Genomic DNA, 23,684 nt, shown 5'->3' with positions numbered 1-23,684 from the left:
ACTCATGACCCACCATGGTAGCTTAGTGGCTGTGATGTTCTGCTACTGAGCACAAAGTCACAGGCTCTATTCCCAGCTGCTGCAGCCGCAATGTAATGGGGGTAGAATGCAAAAGTGCTTGTCTACTAAGAATTAGTGGCACCTTGAAAAGACACAGGTGTTCCAAGTTAATCTGAAGCCCCCTGTTTAAGCATCTCTGTAATCAGGTTGTGGGTTTGAGACATTGTTACTTCGGCAGCAGCCACACTTCCTCCGATAAGGAGTGGTCTGAGTCACTGTGCAAAAAACGAGCTTTTATTTTTCGCTCATGGATTTAAAGGAAACAACAATGGGAAGGTGGGAGAGAGAAAACAAAAGAAACAATGGTCCATGTGTGCTCTGCACTTGGGTTTACTACTGGGAGCAAGTGCATTGCAACATGTCTATCTTAGTAACCATAACTGTCAACTGTTTTTCTGGTTGTTGTAGACCACTGTAGCACTTATGCCACCACTGATGTATCTATACTGCCTTCTGTTGCCACTGGGTAGTCTGGTAGAACTGGTCTTGCAGTATCATCTTTTGATGGCATTTCTTTGTTGCATGTGAAGATTTAAAGGTTGGCAAATGTTCATTTCGCTTGCCGACGGCATACGGTTTGTCGAGGAAAGGACATTGTAGAGAGTCTGACAACTCATTCTGAAATGCACTCAATTGCATTTGCAATAACAACACAGAAAAGGAACAAAGCATGCAAACAAGCCTAGCACAATGCACTGATGCTGTCACTGCTGAAGCAAAGTCCTAGAAGTTCGGATGCGCCTGCTACCGAAGCGCAGCCTACGAGTCAGTAAAAAGAATGTCCAATGCTCTCATGATATGCCATTTGCGTTGACTCGTGGACAGGCAGGTGTGGCACTAATAGTGCCATTAGCGTGGGCTCTGGCTAGTGGCGGCTTTCAATGATTCAAGGTGCTGGTGGTAGTGGATAACAGAGATGGGGGTGACGATGATGCATACTGCGGCCCTGGGTCAGGGTTGCCTAGCAGTTGTCCCAGGCACCCACGCATGCCCAGGCTTGGCGCACAGCAGTCGTCACTCACGCAGCCGCCCTAATTGCAGGCGGTTTTGGCAGGAGTGAATGGTGGGAGTGGTGGAACGGTAGGCAGCCTTGAACCCTGCTTATACTCAGTGATGCCCGGCTGGCTGCCTTGGTCACTGGCTCCAGAGAGTTGGGTCTCCAGAGATGTCCGTCATGTTCTATGTCCTTGGCTGGTGGCCGCTGTCTAGCTTCTGCTGTGTTTTCCTGTCGCTCTTCTTGCTACTACCCATTTTTAGGCACTTGCTCTGCAACGTGGCCCAATTATAGCATGAGCTATTGTTTATTGAACTACTCATATGCCCACTTGGCCCATCATGATGGCACACATTGCCATACTTTGTTGTCTTCTGCGTCACTGAATGGACCACTCACTTGCACATGTGGTCCAATGACAATGGTACTCGATGTTTTATTATTGTCATTCTTTTGTCTTCTATCACCATGTGTCCTTTATATCACCAGGTGCCCGCAGGCAGTCATTTTGGCCTTTCTTTTCATTCATTACACTGCTCTTATGTACTTCGTTTGTGTGGCAAAGACCTGCCTGGTTTTCATCTCCACTTCCACGAGGCAAGTGCTGGTCATGGCCTTAACAGTCCCCAGCTCCACCTGTCACCGGTGCTATAGTTCCACATGTAGATATATTGTCCCGGGATGGAGCTCCAACCGACGTCTTCATTAAAATTGCCCAACAAAGTGGGGTGGTTCCTGGATGGAAAAGACAAATTCAGCCTTGTGTGCCGGTAACCCAGATGATTTTCAGAAGGATAAAGTCCTGATAGTTGAAGTGTTTTCCTGTAGTTGCACAAGATGCAAGCGTAAGAAGTCGTTAGATTGCTGCTTCCGATCTTCTTTAACTTGTCTGTGACTGTCCACACAGTGTGCTCAGCCAGCCCATTGCTCAGTGGGTGATATGGGGATGTTCGAATGTGTATGATTCCGTTGCATTGCATAAATTGACGGAATTCCCAGCCTGTGGAAGCCCTTTCATTATCGGACACAACTGTGTATGGTATACCAACTCAGAGCATCATCTGTTCTGCAGGAATTGGCACACGCCACAGGAACAGCCTTGATCCATTGGCTATGCGAAGCCGTAACAATTAATATTATCTTACCGTGTAGTGTGCAGAGACGCTTGACTCTTGCACATCTCCTGATGTTTTCCCCACATGGCTTTTCCAACTTTCTTAGCTGCGCGGAGAAGTCGAAATCCGACTTCTCCGTGCAGCTAAGAGCCGGCAGCAGGTGGTGTTTTTGCAGATTAGTATGAGAGATGGTGTGAGGTGTTGCGCTGCTAGCGCCACCTAAAGGTGGGGTTACTTGGAGCGGTATGGACATTTTGTGGGATCATCCTGCGAAAGGCTTGGGAGCAGGACACCAGAATGGACAAAAATGATTATTTGCATGCGTTACCGTTTGTGTGACCGTGCATGCAAATGATTAGGTGTTAGTGTTCAGCATAGGGGTGAAAATATTAGCATGTTATCTGGTTGTGGTGAGTCGGACTTACTCGATTTGTCGCGCGCCCATCGGCATGTTCTGTGAATAGCAATTCGGCTAGCAGGCGTTAATGTATGAAAGGTGCAATAAATGCCCTTTCGATTGTTTGCACTATTGTGTTGTTGTTCCTTTGTCCTAAAGGCAGGTGTGAGACCCCACAAGTGGCCACATGTAATTGCTAGGTAGCCGCAGCCACCTTTTGCCCATCTACAGCCAGTTTACAGGATTTTATGCTGGCGGCATGAGCAATGGTTGGATACAGTTGTTACAAGTAGTGGTTATGCTTTGGATGTCATGGTCCAAACTGCACCACTAAAATATAGACCTTGCGCTAGCCTTCATAGAAGACACTCTTTGATGGGAGTAGCATGAGCAGCTTCTTGCAGGCTGCAGTAGGTAAGACTACGCAATGATCCTAGTACAGCAAATCGTTTTTCACCAAAAGCTCAAACTGTTTCCTGTAGTATACTGAGAGCTCTCTGTCCTCTTTACTGAATGATTAGCTTATAAGAGTGGGTGTGTGTTAATTTTGGGTGTGCATTATTTTCCACTATAAACTCATAGTAATTATGTGTGCACCAAATTTGGGGCATGTTACAATTGGGTATATACTGTCAAGTGAAGCAGTTTGTAGGTTTTTATGCCTGTTTTTTTTTTTCACGAACTTTGTTGCTTCATTTGATCAATTTTGTCAGCGTACCAAAGTTTAGTTAATGGAACTCAACCTCATTATCTAATGTGGCTACTGGAAGAGCAAGCGTGCGTCTTTTATGCTTTCTCATTTTCATGTGCAGTCACAGAACCAGCAGCTAATAGTGCACAACCGGGAGCTGCTGCAGCACATCCACTTGCTTGTGAAACACATCCAGGAGCTGGAAAAGAAGATAAACCGACTTGAAGGCAAAACTGACCATCTGCAACCTGACCTGTCTCCATCCCCACTTCAGGTGACATGCTTGTACTGCCTAGACTGGTGCTCGACTTTTTGACACTCCTCATCTCTCGGTTCACTTGAGCTAATAATGTAAGAATTCAGAGTTTGGAACCCTCTTGGTATAGAGCATCCCCCCCCTCCCAGCGCCTTCTTTTTCTTCCAACTTGAAAAGTTAACCTGTCGTATAGGCAGTTGCAAAATTATTTGGCATTAAACTTTTAAATGGAATTATGATATTTAAAATTGTTTGGCATTCTGATATTTAAATTAGTCTTCTGAAGGGCATTTTTATTGCTGATACCTTTGGAGACAAAGCCCACAGCCTCTTATCTGCTTTGAAAGAAAAATTAAAGCAATGCGAACACAAACTTGTATATCTTTTTTCTTGTGTGTGCACATATTATTGTGAAAGTCTGTGCTTGTGTGCATGAGGATGTCATCATGTTTCTGTATTGAACTCTTCAGGATGGAAGAGGCTTTGCTCCAGTCTATAATGTGCCTGCTGTTTCTGCCTGTGTGTTAAAAATGGATTGCCACCCTACAGATTGGTCCGCCACCACGGTTCTTGGACCTGCTCTCTGGGGCACCAGCTGCAGGGAAGACGCCCTCTCCAGTGCCCCCTGGTGGGGAACCCTTTGAGTTGGGAAGCCTAGCTTGGCTGTCAGGGCCATCAGCAGCAGCAGCAGCTAGCAGCAGCCCCCCGCCAGCCACGCCCCCACACCACCATTTGACTGGTGCCTCCACAGCCAACTCGTCCCCTTCAGTCACTACTAGCAACCTCCAGTTACGGGTCAGTTGGGCATTTATGGTTGGGTTATTTGGCACGACAGCGCAACAGATGTGTTGGGCTAGTCACTAATAATGTTACAAAGAAGTGAAACAATGCAAAGAATTTGGGAAGCAGCACACAGTTGGCCTAGCATACGCTTCATTTCACTATTTTAAATTAGGAACTTGGGCATGAGAAGAACTTCTTGAGCTAGTCGGTGCATGCTTCATTAATTCACCATGACAAGGTGATTGCAAGACAGGCACACGCATAGGATAAGCACATGCGAATGTTTGACACTCTCCTACCTGAATTTGAAGTCTTTTTTACTGACTCTTGTGCGCTTGCTTGCTTTTATTAGCCAGCTTCATTATCAAATTTGCTGAGCAGCTACCATATTTTATGACTGCCATAACTCTCTTGACTTGGGGTGTGGGGGTTCAGGCTAACGTGCCCAGACCCGGCTAGCTAAGGTCTAAGGAAACACGTAGCTCGTCCCCACTCCGCAGCACACGCAAAGGGGCGGCATGGCGGGTTCACTGACTCACCGGCAAGGCGTAGAGAGGACTCTAGCCGTGGTACCAACGGATGGGGGTTTATCCCCTGTTATCTACAAAATGCGCATACAATACAGGAGTACGGCACTAGGGTGGCAGTCGCAGACTATGGGTGAAAGCTCCCGGGAAGTCTGCTCCGCCTCGCTGGCTCTTCCGAGCAGGTTCGTCACACAGAAAGGGACCGCATTGCTCAGAGGGGCGCAGGACCAAGTAGGTCCGTACGTCTGACAGCCAAAAGCACCAAAAGTCACTCTGTTGGGCAAAGGCGCCCGCGTACCTCTGATGCTGAAGGAGAGAGAAGCCGAAGAGAGGGCGAGAGGGGCCCGCTCCTCAGGCACTGTTCCTACGTGGGGCGAACGGCGTAACGTGAGCCGTGCGCACAAGCAGCAGGCTCCGCATCGCGCTGGCGCCAGCGGTTGCGGGGAATGTACGCTATCCAAAATAAGGCTGGAACTGCGTGTCCCCAGCAATCGTGCGGGCGAATTGCCCAAGACGCACGTGAACAGGAGACGGGGGTCCAAAAGCGGTCCCCACAACCCCTCCCCTCCTGAAGACTCGGGCCGGCCCTAAGGGGAGCTGACCGCAATCAATGGCAAAGCTGACGTCTCACCTGTTGTATTTCCTTAAGTGAAAATATCGAAGTCGAGACTCTCTCCAGGCAGGTCGGTGTCTCCGGTTTGCCGCGAAAGGACAGAGCTGTGGAGGGGTGCCAGCGCCATCGCCGACTGGACAGCTGCCGCGATGGTCGCCGCGAACGCAGGGTCCGAGGCGAGAGCGCCGACAACGGAATGCAACAGGGCAGGTTTGACGTCCGGGTCCGTGTTCTTCAGCACCTGTGTGGCTGGAGCTGTCCCAGGCTCCCCGGCAGCTGGCTCTGTCTTCTTCACGTGAAGCTTGTGCACCCCACTAGAGTCATGGGACCGGCACAGCCTCAGCACACCGCAGACCCTGCAGTACACTGCTGAAGGGTCAGGGGCCATGACTGCTCCGCCCGAGGCCTCAACCATGGCTGACACCGTGTGGCGCGGAAGATGCGTGGGATCCCTCACCTGTTCATGTCGTTCTCCACCTTCCTCTGTTCTTTCCAGTGTTTCGCCGACACGAAGCAAATTGGCGCTTTGGAGCCGGATTGGATGGCCCACGTATCGACGTGGTGGCGTGAAGGCAAATAAGAACCTGGCTGTGGAGATGAAGGTAACGACAGCACTGGGAAGGATGTGGAGGTGGCAGAAGCACTAGATTGGACCACGGGTCATGCTGTGGTCTCAGGAGTGAGTGCAACCGTAGTGACTTCCCGGACGGCTTGCGACTGGAGGTGCCTGTGGCGGCGGCGATGGCTCCCGTGAGACCTGGACGAGTTGGTCAACATCCTCGAGGCGTGTTGGGGCGGGTTCATTGTAGGCGTCTGTGTAGCACCAGTCCGATAATATTAACACTTCATGCAACTAAGTTCGCACTCCGATGATAATAACACTTCAACAGCGAATTTCACAGTTCGACAACAATGTTCTTACATAGAACACGAAGCACATACCGCGTCCGTCAGCTTGCCAAATGACGCTTCGCCCTGGCGCATTCACCTTTGCAGGTGGCTGCCCTAGGGAAGGAGGAGGCTCACGGAAACGGTCATATTGAGCTTATAGTAGCCTCATGTGCCCCTCCGGCCAGCGCTGAAATGCTAACCGTGCCTTTCATGCCATTCGAGCGCCACTGGAAGATAGAGTTCCCCGGGCCCGTGCAGCAAGGCAACGGCTAGGTCTGCTTTCACAGCTCACACCGGCAGGCTCGTGGATCACTTTGATTTACCACGCCCCTCAGAGAACGCTGTGCACTACGAAAAAGCGTCTTATTCGGCTAATGAGTGCCTTTTTTTCATTTTAACGCGCGCGTTCACGCTATAGTCACATCTCTCGGCTTGCCAGCTCAGCCGGGAATGAGGTCCCTCTGCCTACTAGCGAGAAGTGGTGACTAAGAGCGGTTTCGCAAGTTGTACTGGCGAGTATGCGGATTGCGATCCGCCGTCTTGCTCGGTTGTACTTGCTGTGTTTCTTCCTTTTCCCAGTTGTTTCTGGCAACAAAAGCTTTGAGGTAGGAGACGTTCACTGGACTGCCGGATGGTCTACCGTTTCAGTCCACCAGCTTATACACAAGAGGTGACATTTTAGTCTCCACTCGTTATGGGCCCGACCACTTGGCCGAAAGAGAGGCTGAGATGCCCTTTGTTGATAATGTACCTCTTTATGGGACCGGTCATATTGTGCTTTCTGTCCAGCGCGTGCTTTCTCCAGGTTAGTGCGGGCATGAGAAAGGCCTTGCTCATCCTAGCGCGCACTTGCGTCGTAATCGAAGACACCCGACGCAGTGGCATCTGCCCCGCTGCCGGTTCGCAGAACGCGATCCATAGGGTTTGGCAGCTCTCTCCCGAAGTTGAGGAAAGCGGGAGTGTACCCAGTCGAACGGTTCACCGATGTGCGCAAAGAGAAACCTATTCGCGGAGACAGGCGTCCAAGCCCCTGTGTCACCGGGCAAAGGCCGCGAGCAAGGGCTTCACATTTCGGTTCATCAGCTCGGTCGGATTGGCCTGAGGGCGATAAGTCGTTGTTTTGCGGTCTTTATGCCAAAGACTGCACAAACATCGACAAACACCTTGGCCGTGAAATAAGACACGTTGTCAGTGATCAACTTTGCCGGAAAACCAAAGCGGGTGAATACCTTGAGCAACTTGTCCCATATGACGCGTGCTGTTAGCTTGTGAAGGGGAAAAAGTTCCACGCACTTCGTGGAATGATCTATGACGGCCAGCAGGAATGTGTGACCTTGCCAGCTTCTTGGGAAAGGTCCCATAACGTCACAGGCCGCGATTTGCCAGGGTAGCTGGCTATCGATCGGCTACATGAGGCCGGGGCGTTTACCACCACAGGGCTTCACACTTTGACACGCGGCATGAGCAAGAATAATGAAGTACATCCCGCTTCATGCCTGGCCAGGCTGCAGAGCGGCACAACTCTTCAGCCACTCGTGTGTCCGGCCAACCACGAGTCATGGAAATAGCTCAAGGTGGCCCTCCGTAGACTGCGGGGAATCACCACCTTAAAGGGACACTAAAGGTTACTATTAAGTCAACGTGGACTGTTGAGATACCATCACAGAAACCTCGAAACGCTTGTTTCGTGCCAAGGAGAGACTTATTTTAAGAGAAAATGCGTTCTGAAGCGTCCGCGTACCTTTAGCGCAGTTCAAATCGCCCGCCCTCCGATTGAGGAGTACTGACATCATGGTCTCATAGTGACGTTGTGCCATCGGTGAGTAGAACGGCGTCCGCAGACGGCGCTACGGCTTTTCTGCGCAAAACGCGAACGCGCGGCCAGAAACAGAGCCAAGACAGAGCCGACAGCAGAGCGAAAGCGGGAGTATGGTGGCTAGCGGAAGGAGAAACGAATTACGTCCCACGGCACACGGAGAGTCCGTTTTCGTTAAACTATAGGCTGCGACGAGCTCGCAGCGTGGTCGGCGTGGTCTATGAGAAGCGACGAGCCTTTTCGCACTCGCAACAGGGCATAAAAATGTGCGAATCGACGCAAAACTCGGCCTAGAAACGTGCTTCGCCACAGCCAGGGCTCAATACGACCTAAGCTGGCACGACCCAGATGTCGTTTCCCGCACCGCCACCAGGCGCCGCTACTATACCTCAAACTCCAGCGCAAGACGCCCATAAGCTGGTACTTCATTCTATGACGCTAACTTCGACGCTCGTCGCAATGGACCCTGACACCGACAGATTGACTCACGATGGTGGGCTCAACTTCAGCGATTTGAGCACCGACGAGCGCGACCTGCTGCTGAGGGCTCGCACTGCCGGCGTCGTTGCGTACTACGACGGCAGCCTCGACACCGGCTCTCCGGAGCGGGAAAGCAACGAGGGCATCCCACGACATCACATGGACGTGGCATTCTCGCTGCTTGTTCCAAATGAAAGTTTCGCGAGCCAGCAGAACCCTCACAGCACGACGCGATAACGAAACTACTGAAACTCCAAAGCGTGCGCGGCGCAGAGTCGAGCGAAAACGAAACCTTTCGAACACCCATATTACTGAAGGGCAACGTCAAAATGTTATTTTTTCTTAGAATCGAATAGACGTAGACAAGTAGCATTTTTTTCCGTCTTATAATCGAATGAAATGATATTTTTAATACGAGTAGTTGAGTATTAGTAACACAAATTATGAGGAGTCCTTTCGTCATCGGGCTAGTACCGGAATGTCGCTGGGGGGTCTCAAATCGTGTCATGCATTTACCTCAATTTCTCGGTTACTAAAGCTCTGTTCGCGATTATATTGACGCCTTAGACGTTCTAGAACATTGCTCTACCACTTTAACTTGAGTTTCTGGTAACCTTTAGTGTCCCTTTAAAAGACTCATGAGGAGCCTCTTCAGATGGGATATAGCGCAGGAGCACTCCGTCAGCATCTAGCAGGTACGAATCCAACGTGCCTGCAGCAATACCAGCTGCGTCGCACCCAGTGCCAACAGCAATACCAGCGGTCAATTTGCGCCCATCGGCGTTGCTGCCTCGCTCCCTTTCGGAGCTGTGCTCTTTTTCGAACTCGTCATGATTTGCTGATAAAATGGCTCGTTCCGCTGAGCTTCCAGCAGCTCCTGTCTGCTGAATGCGATACCCATGGACGTTAGAGTCCAGCAGGTACGCACTTTCGTCCGCATTGCCTATAGCTTATAGTCCGCATTGCCGCCTGAACTCGCTCTGTTCGCGCCGTTGGAGACAAGGACTCCGGCTTCGTCCGGAAGTGTCTCGGAGAAGTGCCGGTCAAAAGTGTCCGGGTCTGAAACGGGGGCGCGCGACAGGGCATCGGCCACCACAAATATGCTCCCCTTCCGATAGCGAACAACAAAGTTGTAGCGCTGTAACGTCAATGCCCAGCGCGCGATGCGGCCTGAGGGCTCGTGCAAGCGCTTCAGCCAGGTGAATGCCATGTGATCCATTTCAACAACAAAAGGCACTCCATCGACGAAGTCATTAAACTTATGCAGAGTGAACACTAACGCTAGACACTCACGTTGGTCGCGAAATAGTTATGCTCTGGAGGCGTCAACGACCGGCTGGCAAAGGCCACTGGCCGAAGAACGTCCTCATGTTCTTGGAGCAGCACCGCACCTATTCCCAGGTCGCTTGCGTCAGCTTGGACTTCGAACTCCCTGTTCAGGTCGGGCAGCTTCAGCTCGGCTGTGTCCACAACAGTTTTAGAGAGAGTCCTGAAGGCAGCATCTTGCTCCAGACACCAGCTCAAGCTTGTAGACTTCCTCAACAATGAGGTCAAGGGAGCCTGTAGAGCGGCGTAGTTGGACACAAATTGGCGGTAGTAATTCACCATGTCCAAAAAGCATCTGAGGGCCTGTATGTTCGCCGGCATTGGGTACTCCAGGATAGCTCGGACCTTGTCCTCGCTTGGCAAAACGTGGCCTCGCTCTATTGTCAAGCCTAGCAGTGAGACACAGGTCTCTGCTATGGGCTTTCTTCAGGTTCAGAGTGATCCCAGGAGCGTGCAGCCTTCCGAGGATGTCCTCCATGGGGTGGACGTGTTCCTCAAAGGTGCAAGAGAAGAAGACAATATCATCTAGGTAGGATAGGGCGTATTGCTGTTTTGCCCTTCCCAAAACTCTGTCCATCAATTTCTGGAAAGTCGCTGCAGCGCCCAAGCAGCCAAAGGGCATGCGAGTGAACTCATACAAGCCTCTATGCGAGGGGAAAGCGGTTTTCTCCGCGACCCTTGGCTCATCTGCACTTGCAGGTAACCGCGGCTTTCCAGATCGGTGCTAGAGTGGTAAAATAATGTGCACTACCTAGGCTCGCCACAATTGAGTCAATGCTCGGCATAGGGTAAGCATCCTGCCGAGTGACTTCATTGAGTCGGCGGTGGTCCACGCAAAGATGAAAGGAGCTGTCTTTTTTCGAGACTAGCACTACCGGAGAACCCCACGGACTATTAGATCGGCGGATTACCCCAATCTGAATCATTTCGTCCATATCGAGGTCGATAGCTTTCCTTTTGGCCACACTTAAGGGCCTAGGATTGCATTTCCATGGTAGCGCGTCGCCTGTGTCGATCCGGTGTCGATCTGGCACAAGAGTGGTGCGTCCCGGCCAGTCTGTAAACATCGTGTGAAATTGGTTCAGCAGCGGTGACAGGCGCGCCTTCTCACGTTCCGACAAACTGGCAGGCAATGGCAACAGCGAGTGGCTTGTTACACCATGCGCGCTTGCGATCGTGGGATTACGTGAAATCCTATCCGCTAGTGCTGCGCTCGTCTCGGGAGAATGAGTCTCGCAACGAGCTCTGCCCGCTTTGCTGGCCGACGAGGGGCCGTGTACAGCGGGTTTTGTAACAGCCGGAGTCTGGGGGGTGAATGGGACTCACCCCTCCTCCTGCCGTGGTGTCGGGTCTGAGGCTCTAGGTGCCACCAAAGCGACAGGGAAATGCGCAAAGGGTTTCAGGTCCGCACAAGGGCCCTCCCTGTATCCTTTGTTAGCAATGTCTATCACGATCCCAGTGCGGACCAGAAAGTCTTGGCCTACTATCACGGAAACGGACAGACCAGAGAGGTACACGATCCTGTGATGGCGTATGCGCTCCTCCCAGTGCACCATCAATATCGCCGAGCCACACGAGGTAGTGGCACTGCTTGCGAGATGGAAGGCGGTGTTGCAGGCTCGCAGAGGCTCGCAGCTGGTATGAGTGCCGGCATAATTGAGCCAAAACTTCCTCCCAGAACAACGAGGCTGTGGCGCCGCTGTCCAGTAGCGCTGCAAACGTTCGACCAGCGATCGTGAGCGCTAGGAAGGGGGCTGGTGATGTGTTATCAATTCCGACCCTACACGCCATCGGGGCTAAGGAACCACTTTTTTCTGGCACAGCTGCAAAGGCAGAGTCACTGGCGGCGCACGCTGTTTCCTGTCGGGCGATCGTGCCCTTCGGTAGCACGGTGGTTTGCACACTCCCGGGCAATGTGGCCCGTCTCATTGCACTTGCAGCAGACGACACTGTGTGCAGGCCGAGCTGCTCGCGGCGCGCCGGCGGTTGTTTCTGTTGCGCCACATGGGAATTGGTATCAGTTTTCACCGCCGGGCCGCTTCGGCGGTCCCAGTTTCGTGCTCGGCCGGGCTGGGCGACTGTGCACGCCCGCCTGGCATACGAGTATGAGTCAAGAGTGCGGTCAGAAAGCTCCCACACACCTTGCTCCGTTTGACCAACGAGGGCTGCCGTTGCGTCGGGCGGGCGGTATGTTGCCGCCATTCCAAGCGCACTGGGGTTCAAGGGACAACGACACTGCCGGCAGCGGGCACTAGGCCTGTGTGGCCAGAATGTCACCCTGAATGCGCTTTGCTTCAGTAGCCAAATCGTCCAGGTCATGGAACCGGCCGTTTCGAAGGTAAGCGGCGAAGGTTGGATGGGCTTGCCGAACCACCCTCTCCACCTTCTCAGAGTTCGACGCCGAGTGCTCTGCTAGGAGATAAAGACTTTGCATGGCTCTCACGTACTCAAGCAGAGATTCGTCCCTGTGCTGAGTTCAAAGCTCCAACTCGCAGCACATGCGTTGCTCATAGTCGGGCGCGAGGAACTCATGGCCGAACAGCGTCCTAAACTCCTCCATGCTACCAGCGCGCTGACCGACTAGGCGGTACCACCGCGCAGCTTGGGCAGTCAGCGAGACAGGCAATATGGTGCCTATAATTACGCTGTCTTCCAGCCTCATCGCTTTCTGGTCTTGGCATAGAGACTCCAGGTCTTCCATAGCGCTCATGTGGTCTGAGTAACCGCTGTACGTCGGAATATGTGCCTTGAAGTTGCTCGGCAGGGCAGGCCTAGAGGGACTAGGGTCCACCTCGGGAGGCCTGACATTAGCCTTTGATTGCACCATTTCCATCAGCGATGATAGCAGCTGTGCGGCTGCGTTGTGCAGTGGCGATTGGTCCTGGTGAGGCTCACAGGGTGCCTGCCTGGATGTGCCCGCTCGTGGCCCTAAGGGACCGGCGAACAGCGGAGGAACGTCGTGCGGGCCTGTGGGAGGCCGGCTGACGGTGCTGTGAAAAGGTTGCTCTCCAGGCCAACTGAGGCCGGATAGTGGATCGCTGTCGCCGGCGGAGCAGGATGGCTCCTGCTTGGCAGAATGATGAAGCAGCTGAGCAGTTAAAGGGCTCCCGCAGCTTGGATCGTAGGGTGCCGCTAGGTGAACAGACTGACCAATAGGCGTCCCTAGGGGGTCATGCCTGGCATCTGATAGCATGGGGTTGCCACCAAGAGCATCCCTAAAGCTTACAGCATTGTCCGCTGCCTCAAACGACAGAAGGTCTGCAACCAAGGACTCGGGCTGCGATGGGGCCGCAAAGGAGCCTGCTCAGGTGCCATGCCGAAACCTAGTTGGGCGCCGATATGTGGGGGTTCAGGCTAACGTGCCTGGGCCCGACTAGCTCAGTCTCTAGAGCATGATATTCTTAATCTCAGGGTCGTGGATTCGGGCCCTACGTTGGGCGCCAGATATGTGGGGGTTCAGGCTAACGTGCCCAGACCAGGCTAGCTAAGGTCTCAGGAGACACGTAGCTCGTCCCCACTCTGCAGCGCATCGCAAAGGGGTGCCGTGGTGGGTTCGCAGACTCACCGGCAAGGCATAGAGATGACTCCAGCCGTGGTACCAACGAATGGGGGTTTATTCCCTGTTATGTACAAAATGCGCGTACAGTACAGGAGTACAGCACTAGGGTGGCAGTCGCAGACTACGGTTGAAAGCTTCCGGGAAGTCTGCTCCGCCACGCTGGGTCTTCCGAGCAGGTTTGCTACACAGAAAGGGGCCGCCTTGCTCAGAGGGGTGCGCGACCAAGTGGATCTGCACGTCCGACAGCCAAGAGCACCGAAAGTCAATCTTTTGGGCGAAGGCGCATGTGTAGCCCCGATGCTGAAGGAGAGAGAAGCCGAAGAGAGGGCGAGAGGGGCCGCTCCTCAGGCACTGTTCTTATGTGCGGCGCACGGCATAACATGAGCTGCGTGCGCAAGCAGCAAGCTCCGCGTCACGCCGGCACCAGCGGCTGCGGCGAATGCACGCTATCCATAATAAGGCTAGAACTGCATGTCCCCAGCAATCGCGCAGGTGAATGGCCCAAGTCGCGAGTGAACAGGAGATAGGGGTCCAGACGGGGTCCCCACAGGGGAAATAAATTATGAAAGTCACCTGCTGTAAGAAATGTGCCAGCTCTGCATGAAGAATGAGAATACGTTGAGATGACTTTTGAGGAGTAGAAGAGGTTAACAAAGAGCATGACCAGAATTTAGTTACCAATAATTCTTGTTGCGTATTGCTTTGAAAAGTTGGGGCCCCCACCACCTTTGTGCATTACAAACAAGTGGTGTGTTGTGTCGATCACACAGTGTCGATTATGCATGCAAATTATTTCACCAATATATTATGCGAAAACAGCTAGAGATCCAAACAGAAGTCCGCTTGCTTTTCTCAGAAGAGTGACTTGTCCAACCACTGAGATGATGGCATGGGCAATGGTGCCTCCATGTCGCAATCGTCATGTCTGCAGCACAAATACTGTAGTCCGAAACAGCATAAACTGTGAAACACAAGGCACACAGAACAGTCTCTGGAAGTGGGCTGCAGAGCAAGAAGGAAGACAAATGAAAGGAGGTTGGGTTTGGGGTAATGAGATCAAAGAGAAAAGGTAGGCCCTTAGCTCTCATATGGGAGAAGGCAAGAGAGGAATGCTCCTTTAGTGCCGAAAATGAAGTGAAACGTCCGCTTGTTCAGCATCGAGCATGAGGGGCTCCATGGCATGCACGACATGTGGCACTGCATGGGTCTCCGTGTCGAATATATGGAATAGTAGATATTCGATTCACAAATCGAATCATTTAAACGTTCGCTATTCAATTCGATTCCGTGACATTCAACATTCACACACCCCTAAAAATAATGTATGACCAGTTGTGGATTCGAACCTGTGGCGTCGAACACAGCAGCCCAGTACTCTATCCATTAGGCCATGATCGCACACATACTTCCCTCGTTCCAAAGCCAGCCAGTTCTTTGAAATACTTAGCATGTGCGCCTCGGGCCACTTTCTCATCTTCTTTCCTTGTGACAGCTCTTGCTTTCATGCGCCGCGTTAGACTGTCCTATCTCCCTGACCAGCCCGCTTTTCCCAGTACTTTCTTTGTAGCATCTTACACTACATAAAAATTGTGCGATGTCGTACTGACTTCATAGTCACTCAAGTTAATCATTTTTTAACATTTCTTCACCGGAGTACAAATGTCATCGTCACTTGACATAGTCACTTTACATACACCACATGACATAGCTGTACAATTGTATAACACATAGTCGCTTATGACGTCACAATCCGTGCTTCTCTTGCTTACGCTTGCCTGTTACCTATGTAGAACCAACGATTGCCATGTCGTAAGCTCACGTCAAACGGCCACCATAGAAATCATGCCATTGCTGCCATATGATCATCTTCAACATAGTCGTCATCGTGTTATTGTTACACATGTACACTCATGACCCACACACACAACTACCCCAAACAACACTGGATAGCCAGGTATCAGCAACATGCTTTGCATAACAAGAATTCCTACAGTGTGTGGGATCTGCACAATTTTATAATGTTAGGCAATCAGAACTAGCTTGTGCATTCACTTTTGAAGGTTGGTGCAGTCACATAGGTCAAGCAAAGCCATGATGCTAGTCATACAAACTTGCTCCAAGTAAACTGCTTTAATATCATGGCATCGATGTTTACACAAAATAAAAGGCTTGTGAGTGGTGATTTAGAAGATATACCAGTGCATAACGTGCATATGCAAAAAGGTATTATGTGCGGCCCCACCAGCATGTCCGCAGAACATGAACTGACTGTCGCTGAACGAAAAAATACATCTGATCACACGATGTTGTCAATGTCAAGGGGTAGTGCAAGTCCCTGCACTTTTGTAGCTGAAGATGTAGCACAGCTTCACTCACAGTATTTGGCAACTCCAGCTCGATTTCCCCCATCCTGCTGGGAGCATAACAGCATAAAACTTCGGTTGGCGCTAGTTGGTATGTGGTATTTTGAAGGTGAAAAATTCAGCGCAGTCAGCGCCAGTGCTTGTCTCGTCTCTTCTTTGTGGGTTGTCCTGGATTTTGCGTTGAATTTTTCACCTTCAAAATAACAGCATAACTTTTACAGTCCTGACAGTCCATCTTTTGGTCCACACTAGGCTTGTGCGAATATTCAATATTTTCAAATAGTTGAACGAATAATGCACTGTTCGATATTTGCTTCGATTCGAATTTTGTTATTCGGAAATTTCGAAGTATTCGGCTCGAACGAATAGCCACACACGGAAGGGTGAAGGCGTTTTCGGAAGTTTCGGTTTTGGATTCAGTAATACTTTTTCCAATCCAATCCAAACCATGCCAGGAAACAGAACTATACTCAGCACAAAGGTGTACAAAAACGCATCTCGTCGGCGTGGTGGTGTGGTCGATTGCATTTAGTGGCCGACTCTGTCTCTGCTGCTGCGGCATTTGATCAATCCCAGCCGCCTTCAACCACTCCAGGGAGCACCATGTGGCCAGCAATCCAATTTGAAACCTTTTTGTAATGATTCCACCGGGAACGGAAGCTCGATGTCTTGAATGCAAGGCAGTCCTGAAGACCCCGACAAGTACGACAACACCCCTAGCAACGCATTTAAGGAGACGCCTGGACTTGCACAAGGACTACCAAGAGAAGCGGGACGCACGCGAAAGGCCATCCATAGCCAACAGTTTCAAGCCGAAAATGAAAGCGTCGGCCCCAAAACCCCAACAGATGATAAGAATGATAGCTCACTTCGTAGCTCGGGGTATGCACCCCTACAACATTGTCGAAGAACCGGGTTTCCTCGACATGATGAAGTTCGCTATGCCGGATTACGCCGTGCCCTCTCGGACAACATTCTCGAGAGCCATTACAGTCGAACCCGGATATATCGAACTCGCATATTTCGAATTATTGGCTATATCGAACACACAGATTACCCCCTTGAAAATACTATGTAAAAGTATAGGACAATTGAGTAGTATATCGAATTCCATTTTCGTCGGACATTCGATATATCGAACGCCGCGCTGCGCCGTGCCCCTGGAAGGTGCGCTTTTCCCAAAGACATTCGTGTCCGGTCCTCAGGGGAAAACATTTCCGCAGAGTCAGTCAGCAGGCTCCTCCTCTGCGCATGTGCGGCCGTCACCTAGCGACGGAGACGCAGAGCCTTTCCCCCATTCTTGTGCCCCACCGGCGCGAGCTCTCTCGCTCCTCCTCTACCCCTGGCGTGTGCATTGGGCAAGGGCATTGGAGTTCAGCGAAGAGAGTGCGCGGCATGGAGATGCGGCGACGTTTCCAAGCCACGTTTCCTGGGAAAAGGGACAGAGAGAGAGTGAGGGGTCGGCACGGTCGCTCGTGGGCCAGGGGAGACAAGAGAGCCAGAGAGGGCTCAAAAAACGAACACAGTGCCTCCGACGGCATATTCCGCCAATCTTTTTCCCTGCTCTCTTCTTTCTTTTCCCTTTGTCGTTCCTTCGCAGCCCCGTTGACTGCCGCTTGAACGGGCTTCGCTCGGACTGCTCCATCCGCGCATCGCCCGTTTTGTTGTGCGTACCTCTGTTTCAACGTGCCGTGTGTAGCGTGTGTGATTGCGGTCATCTGGTGAGCTATGGCATTTGCGGACATAAAAAAGAGGAAGAATCTGGACTTTGCAAGAAAGCTTGAAGTAATCCGGCGTGTCGAGAATGGAGAAAAGAAGTCCTTCGTGGCAGACGCATTCGGCATTCCGCGGAGTACTTTAAGTACGTTCTTAAAAAAACAAGCAGGACATCAAGCTTAAAGCAGGTGAGGAAAGTCGCTCGGGAGCGTGTCGTGTGCGCCCTGCTGCTTTTGACAAAGTGGAGAAGGCACTCTATACGTGGTTTCTTGAAATCCGAGCGAAAAATATTCCTGTGGATGGCCCGATGTTAATCGAAAAGGCCAAATGGTTTCCTACGGCTCTTGGCAAAGAGAACTTTTGCGGTGGCACTAGGTGGCTGCTACGGTTTAAAAACCGCCACGGCATTGTAGGAAAGGCCATTTCAGGCGAAAGTGGGGCTGTCAGCAGCCAGGAGATGCAGCAGTGGCTTTCTGAGGAGTGGCCGAAGATCACTGAGAAGTTTTCGCCTGCAGAAATCTTCAATGCGGACGAAACTGGTCTCTTTTGGCAAATGTTGCCGAATAAGACACTCGCTCTTCGTGGAACCTCATGCCACGGCGGTAAAATGAGCAAAGTACGTGTGTCGGTGCTGCTTGCAGCCAACATGGACGACTCGTGCAAGCTATGGCCATTCGTGATCGGGAAGAGCAAGTCACCGCGCTGCTTCAAGAACTGTAAACAGCTTCCCGTCTGCTACGGCTGTAATAGGAAGGCCTGGATGACACGTCGCCTTTTTGTTGAATGGCTGCAGGCTTGAAATGCTGAGTTGGTCAAGTCGGGCCGCCGAGTTTGCCTTCTGGTAGACAACTGTTCGGCCCATCAAACGACTTGCAAGCTGCAGCACATCGAATTGAAGTTTCTCCTGCCGAACACCACAGCGAGACTGCAGCCCCTCGACCAGGGTATCATAAAGGCATTGAAGGTAGGCTATTGGAAGCGACTTATTCAACGGCTCCTCGTAAACCTCCGCATGGGAACCGATCTCAAGGTTGACCTGCTCGGCGCGATCCAGGTGATTACCGGCACTTGGGGCGACGTGAAGCAGGCCACAGTAGCCAACTGTTTCAGCAAGGCAGGCCTTGAAGTGGCCGGAGATGAATGTCTGGAAGCTTTAGATGACGATGAGTGCTTGGAGGATGCGTTCCGCGACTTGTCCAATTTTCCCGGCGCCGTCCCGTCCGAAGTTACTGTTGATGACTTCAATAACACTGACAGCGAAGTTCAAGCGGTAGCCGACCTCGCTGATGAGGACATTGTGGCTGGAATAGCTGGTGCTCAAGACGGCGATTCCAGCGATGACAAGGGCAACTGTGTTTTCGAACAAACGCGTCCGTGCATAGCCACTGAACTGGCGTCAGCGTTCAGCCTGATTCAGCGCTGTTGCAGCGAAATGGAAGGCACTGGGCTCTCGCACCTGGACAGTCTCGAGAACATTGAGACTAGTGTTTTAAACTTCATTTCCCAGAGGAAAAAGCAGCCCAAAATTAGTGATTTTTTTTCCGTGAAATAAAGCGCTTTCATATTGTATGCACATGCTATGTGATTTGCGGCTGTTCCAAACGGTAAGCCACAATTTTTTATGATCATGAGTGCTTTTTTGGCCTATATCTGTGTATCGAATTTTCGCTATATCGAACTATTTTCCGATCCCTGTCGAATTCGATATATCCGGGTTCGACTGTATTCTGGACCTCTACGCATCAAGCAAAGAGAAGGTGAAAAAGAAGCTCGGGGACATTTTTGCAAGCGGTGTGGAGTCGCTTTCAATCACAACTGATGGTTGGACACCGCAGGCAAATGACAGCTACGTTTGTGTAACTTCTCACGTCATGGACACTGACTTCATGCAACACATGGATGCATTAGCTTGCACGGAGATGACACTCTCACACTGCAGAAAACCTGGAGCTATTTGTCGCAGGTGTCATAGAGAAGTGGGAACTTCCAGCCCACGATACTGTGCCGATCTTCATCGTTACGGATAATAGAAGGAACTTTACTTCTGCAGTAGCCCGGTCGTCCTGGAGTGGTGTGCAGTGTTTCGGACACACCCTTCAGTTGTGTGTCAGTGATGCCAAAAGAGAAGTGTCAGGGTATTTGCAGCTCTGTGCTAAGGCCAGAGCAATTGTGGCTAGATACAAACGGAGTACCAAGGCCTGAGGACGGCTTCAGGAAATTCAGAGAAACATGCAGCTGGACCCTCTTGAGCTTATACAAGACATCCCGACGCGATGGAACAGTGAGCATGCCATGATGGCCAGGCTCGTGAAGGTCCATACGGTCATCACTGTAGAACTTTAAGAATATGACGCAGTTCCAAACTTGAATGCAAGTGAGTGGAAGCTTATGAATGCAGCTGTGCAAGTCTTGAAGCCACTTGACCATGCCACAACTGAACTGTCTGGGCACAGATATCCTACGCTGTCACAAGTCGTTCCCCTGTTGCAGTGTACTGAGGTGGTTCTAGCTGTACATGTTTCCGAAGGTGGTGAGGCAGCATTGCTTGCCTCAAACCTTTTGCGTAGCATCAAGACGAGGTTCCCTGATATCAAGATGTCACGCCTTCCTGCATTGGCAATGTTGGTCGATCCTAGATACAAAGACGTCTGTTTTGCTGAATGACCCGCAAAGAAATGGGCGTTCACTCTACTCACAACGGCAGCAGAAGAGACTGTGCCAGTTGATCAACATGGTACAGCAACTAGTGAGAACAGCACCTGCTCTGCAGACCCATCAGGGGACTCTGTGGGGAGTGCTTTTACACACTTCAGTTCACATTCACATCATCAGTCAAGCCGTACAATCTCGGATGAGATTGCTGGGTAATTGAAGGCCCCCCCTTCTTTCCCGGTCCGAAGACCCCCTTGTGTGGTGGAAAAGCAAGGGAAGCCACCTTTACCCAACCCTGGTTGCAGCTGCCCGTAGGTATCTTTCAATACCAGCCACCCAGACAAGAAGTGAAAGGCTTTTTTCGACTGCAGGAGCCGTTGTAAGCTGCAGAAGGGAGCACCTCAAACCCCAGCATGTGGAACAGCTAGTGTTCTTACACGAAATTTTTTAGATTTTTGTAAATGATCAAGTTGTTTACTTTCCTTGAATAAATCCCAGACCTTAGCCCTCGGCCGTTTTTTTTCTTTACTTGCTACTATTCGAAGTATTCGCTTCGAAATTATTCGAGAAGAATTACTATTCGATTTTAATTCGCTTCGAACCAAAAAAGCACTACTAGTCGCACAAGCCTAGTCCACACAGCTCGCTCTTTCTCGCTGTTACTCATTCGAGAAGTGTGTCATGCTATAAAACTTTTGAGTGTTTAAGCTGAATTTGCTTTGGGCAGTTTAAAAATTATCCGAGCAATGTTTTTCTATATGTATTGTTTGAAAGAGTTATTTTGCTTACATTAGTGGTGCACTTTCATCGTTTTGACGGTGGCCAAAAGATACAAACGATACAAACGGAGTACCAAGGCTTGAGTACAAAACGTGGCGCATGCCACAGGCTTGAGACAGTCTTGACCCCACTGACTGCAGTGTATGTAGTGTATGTCTTGGTGGCGCTAGGGGCCTGTAAGTGAAGTGTCAGTCATATTATCTTCAACTGAAAACACTGATTTTCAGCAAATTTATGAGGAAGAATAGCAGCTCACAATGAATTACAGTAATCCCTTGTTATAACGAAGTCAGCCGGATGGTGAAAAAATTTGTTGTACTAAGCGGCAGTTCGATATAAGTGACCACTCGAGAAAAGCTAAAGCACTCAAGCTTTAATTGTGCCACAACTGCGAGGAAGTGAAAATACAGTGTATTCAGTGAATCAAAACTTTATTCAGGTGCAGAAAAGGCACTGAGCTTTGGCTGTTTCAAGTTCTTACCGGGCATGAGCAACCCCTGGTCTAATTTGACCAAGCATTGCACGAGGCCGTGGTCGTCACCCATGCATTCAACCTTATTTCGCAGCAGGTGTAGGTACTCTCGTGTCTGTACCATAGTTGGCACTTCACGTGGCTCTTCGTCCACTGGCTCTTCGTCTTGTTGGGACTACCAACAGTGTCAATTAGCTCTGCATCCATCGCTGGGGCGACCACGGGAGCAGCAGCATCGGCCAACGTGAATGTCTCGAAGTCGCCTTCTACCTCTTGGCCAGCATTTTTATGAACAGCCTCATACAAATCGCTGCAAGTCCGTTCATCGTCAGGCTGGTCATCGTAAGGGTCACTGACGACGGCACGGGAAAAGCCGGCGTGCGCAAAGCAGTTGGTGACCTTTGAAGATGTAGGTTCTTTCCATGAAAAGTTCAGCAAATGGATTGCACCAAGCAAATCAGTGTTGTACCTCTTGCTGGTGTCATATGCTGTGAGCATGCGCTGCAAAAGAGCCTTGCGGTACAGCTTTCGGGTGGTTTCAATGATGCCCTGATCCGTCAGTTGCAGTACCGCAGTTGTGTTTGCAGGCAAAAATTCCACAGCGATCACCTTGAGGTTGTTGATATTCCCGTGGCTCGGACAATTGTCAATTATGAAAAGCACTTGCCGATTCATTGTGTTGTACTGTCTATCCAGAAGACGCACATAGTCTTCAAAAATAGCAGCAGTCATACATGCTCATTTGTTACTTCTGCAGATGCTTTCCTTGGGAATAGTTGCATTTCGGAAGCACCGCGTCTTCTCCGCCTTGCCCAGTATCAACAAGGAAAGTTTGTCCTCGCCTGCTGCATTGGCACGAAACAGCACCGTGACACGCTCCTTGCTCCGTTTTCCTCCAGATGAGGATCCGCCAGCGCTCCTGAACGTGTGATTCGGTAGCATCTTGTAGAAAAATGTAGCCTCATCTAGGTTGTAGGTGTCTTTGTCTTTATACTTTTCAAGTGGAGCTTGGAGCCAATGTTGGCGCCATATGTCTACAGTATCACGGTTCACGGCTCCACTTTCGCCAACGATCGATTTTGAGGTCACACCGTGTCGTTTCATGAACTGCTCGAGCCAGCCATTGCTGCACTTTAAATCTTTATGGCCCATTTGGAGGGCGAGAGCTTCGGCTTTTACAGTAAGTGCAGGTCTATGTACGGGGAGGTTTGCACTCCTGGCATTCTTCAGCCACTGTAGAAGTGCACCTTGCACTTCGTGATATTTTGAATCGCGATTCCTCTTTCTCTTCACCGAGAAGCTCTTTTCAAAGCCATCTAGCACAGCTTCCTTGTTTTTCAGTACAGTTGATAAAGTAGACGGTGGTATGCCGAATTCCTTCGCGATGTCAGTTTTCTGCCGGCCACCTTTTTCCACTTTTATCACCAGAACTTTCTGCTCCAAAGTTGGACACAGACGGAGCCATTTCTCACTGTAGGCCACAAAAACACACGCGAGGCATGCCTAATGAAGCACTCCTAATAACACACAACACATGGCCTGCAGCATGGATCCAAACGCACATGCCAATACCAAAACTGGGGAACTGGATAAGTGGGAAAACAGCACGGTACAAGGAAGTACTTCTTTGCCGATTAAGGATAGGCCACACATACGGTACTCACTTTTATCTCTTGACTGGAGGCGATCCTCCAACTTGTAAGTGCGGCAATAGTCTCACAGTCCTCCATGTCCTTATTCAGTGCCCTGCAATAGAAACAGAGAGGAAAAAGTACTTTCCTTCTGCGTATCGCAAAAATATGCCTCTTTACCCTGCATTTTTTCTTAGCTATGAACCGCTTTTTAATCTGCAAATAGTCTTAGATTTCTTAGCCGAAACCGACACCCTGAAAATCATTTGGCCAGGCAACTTTATAGCACGTGATTAACAGCCCTGCATTCAAGGGCTCTCTTGAAACTCTGGTGTCACTGTTATGTTTTGTTGCATCATGTTTTTAACGAAAGCACATTGCCATGGCCCACATCACTACTTAGTCAGCATCATTATTTTAGCACCTATATATTTTACGCCACTTACAGTGACAGGTTTTAGACCCTTTTACAGCCATGTCACATCTACCATGAGGAATTCATTGTCCACGCCATCCACAATACATAGTTGACATTACCACTTGTCATGACGCTCTTTGGCCA

The 23,684-nt window shown here is 50.5% G+C and overlaps 1 protein-coding gene across 2 annotated transcripts in view; it reads left to right on the top strand.

The window, feature by feature from the left end:
• The window catches only part of LOC142583664 (carboxyl-terminal PDZ ligand of neuronal nitric oxide synthase protein-like), an 83,025-nt gene that overhangs the window by 43,102 nt on the left and 16,239 nt on the right, over positions 1–23,684 (top strand). For both annotated transcript variants that reach the window (XM_075694157.1, XM_075694162.1), the window contains 2 exons: positions 3,379–3,531; positions 4,063–4,308. In XM_075694157.1, coding sequence (XP_075550272.1) covers positions 3,379–3,531; positions 4,063–4,308 — 399 coding nt within the window. The remainder of the gene's footprint in view (positions 1–3,378; positions 3,532–4,062; positions 4,309–23,684) is intronic.

Source organism: Dermacentor variabilis, chromosome 1 (genome assembly GCF_050947875.1).
Source record: "Dermacentor variabilis isolate Ectoservices chromosome 1, ASM5094787v1, whole genome shotgun sequence".
Lineage (NCBI taxonomy): Eukaryota > Metazoa > Arthropoda > Arachnida > Ixodida > Ixodidae > Dermacentor > Dermacentor variabilis.
The sequence above is the reverse complement of the archived record's forward strand: the minus strand, read 5'-3'. Positions and strand labels throughout refer to the sequence as shown.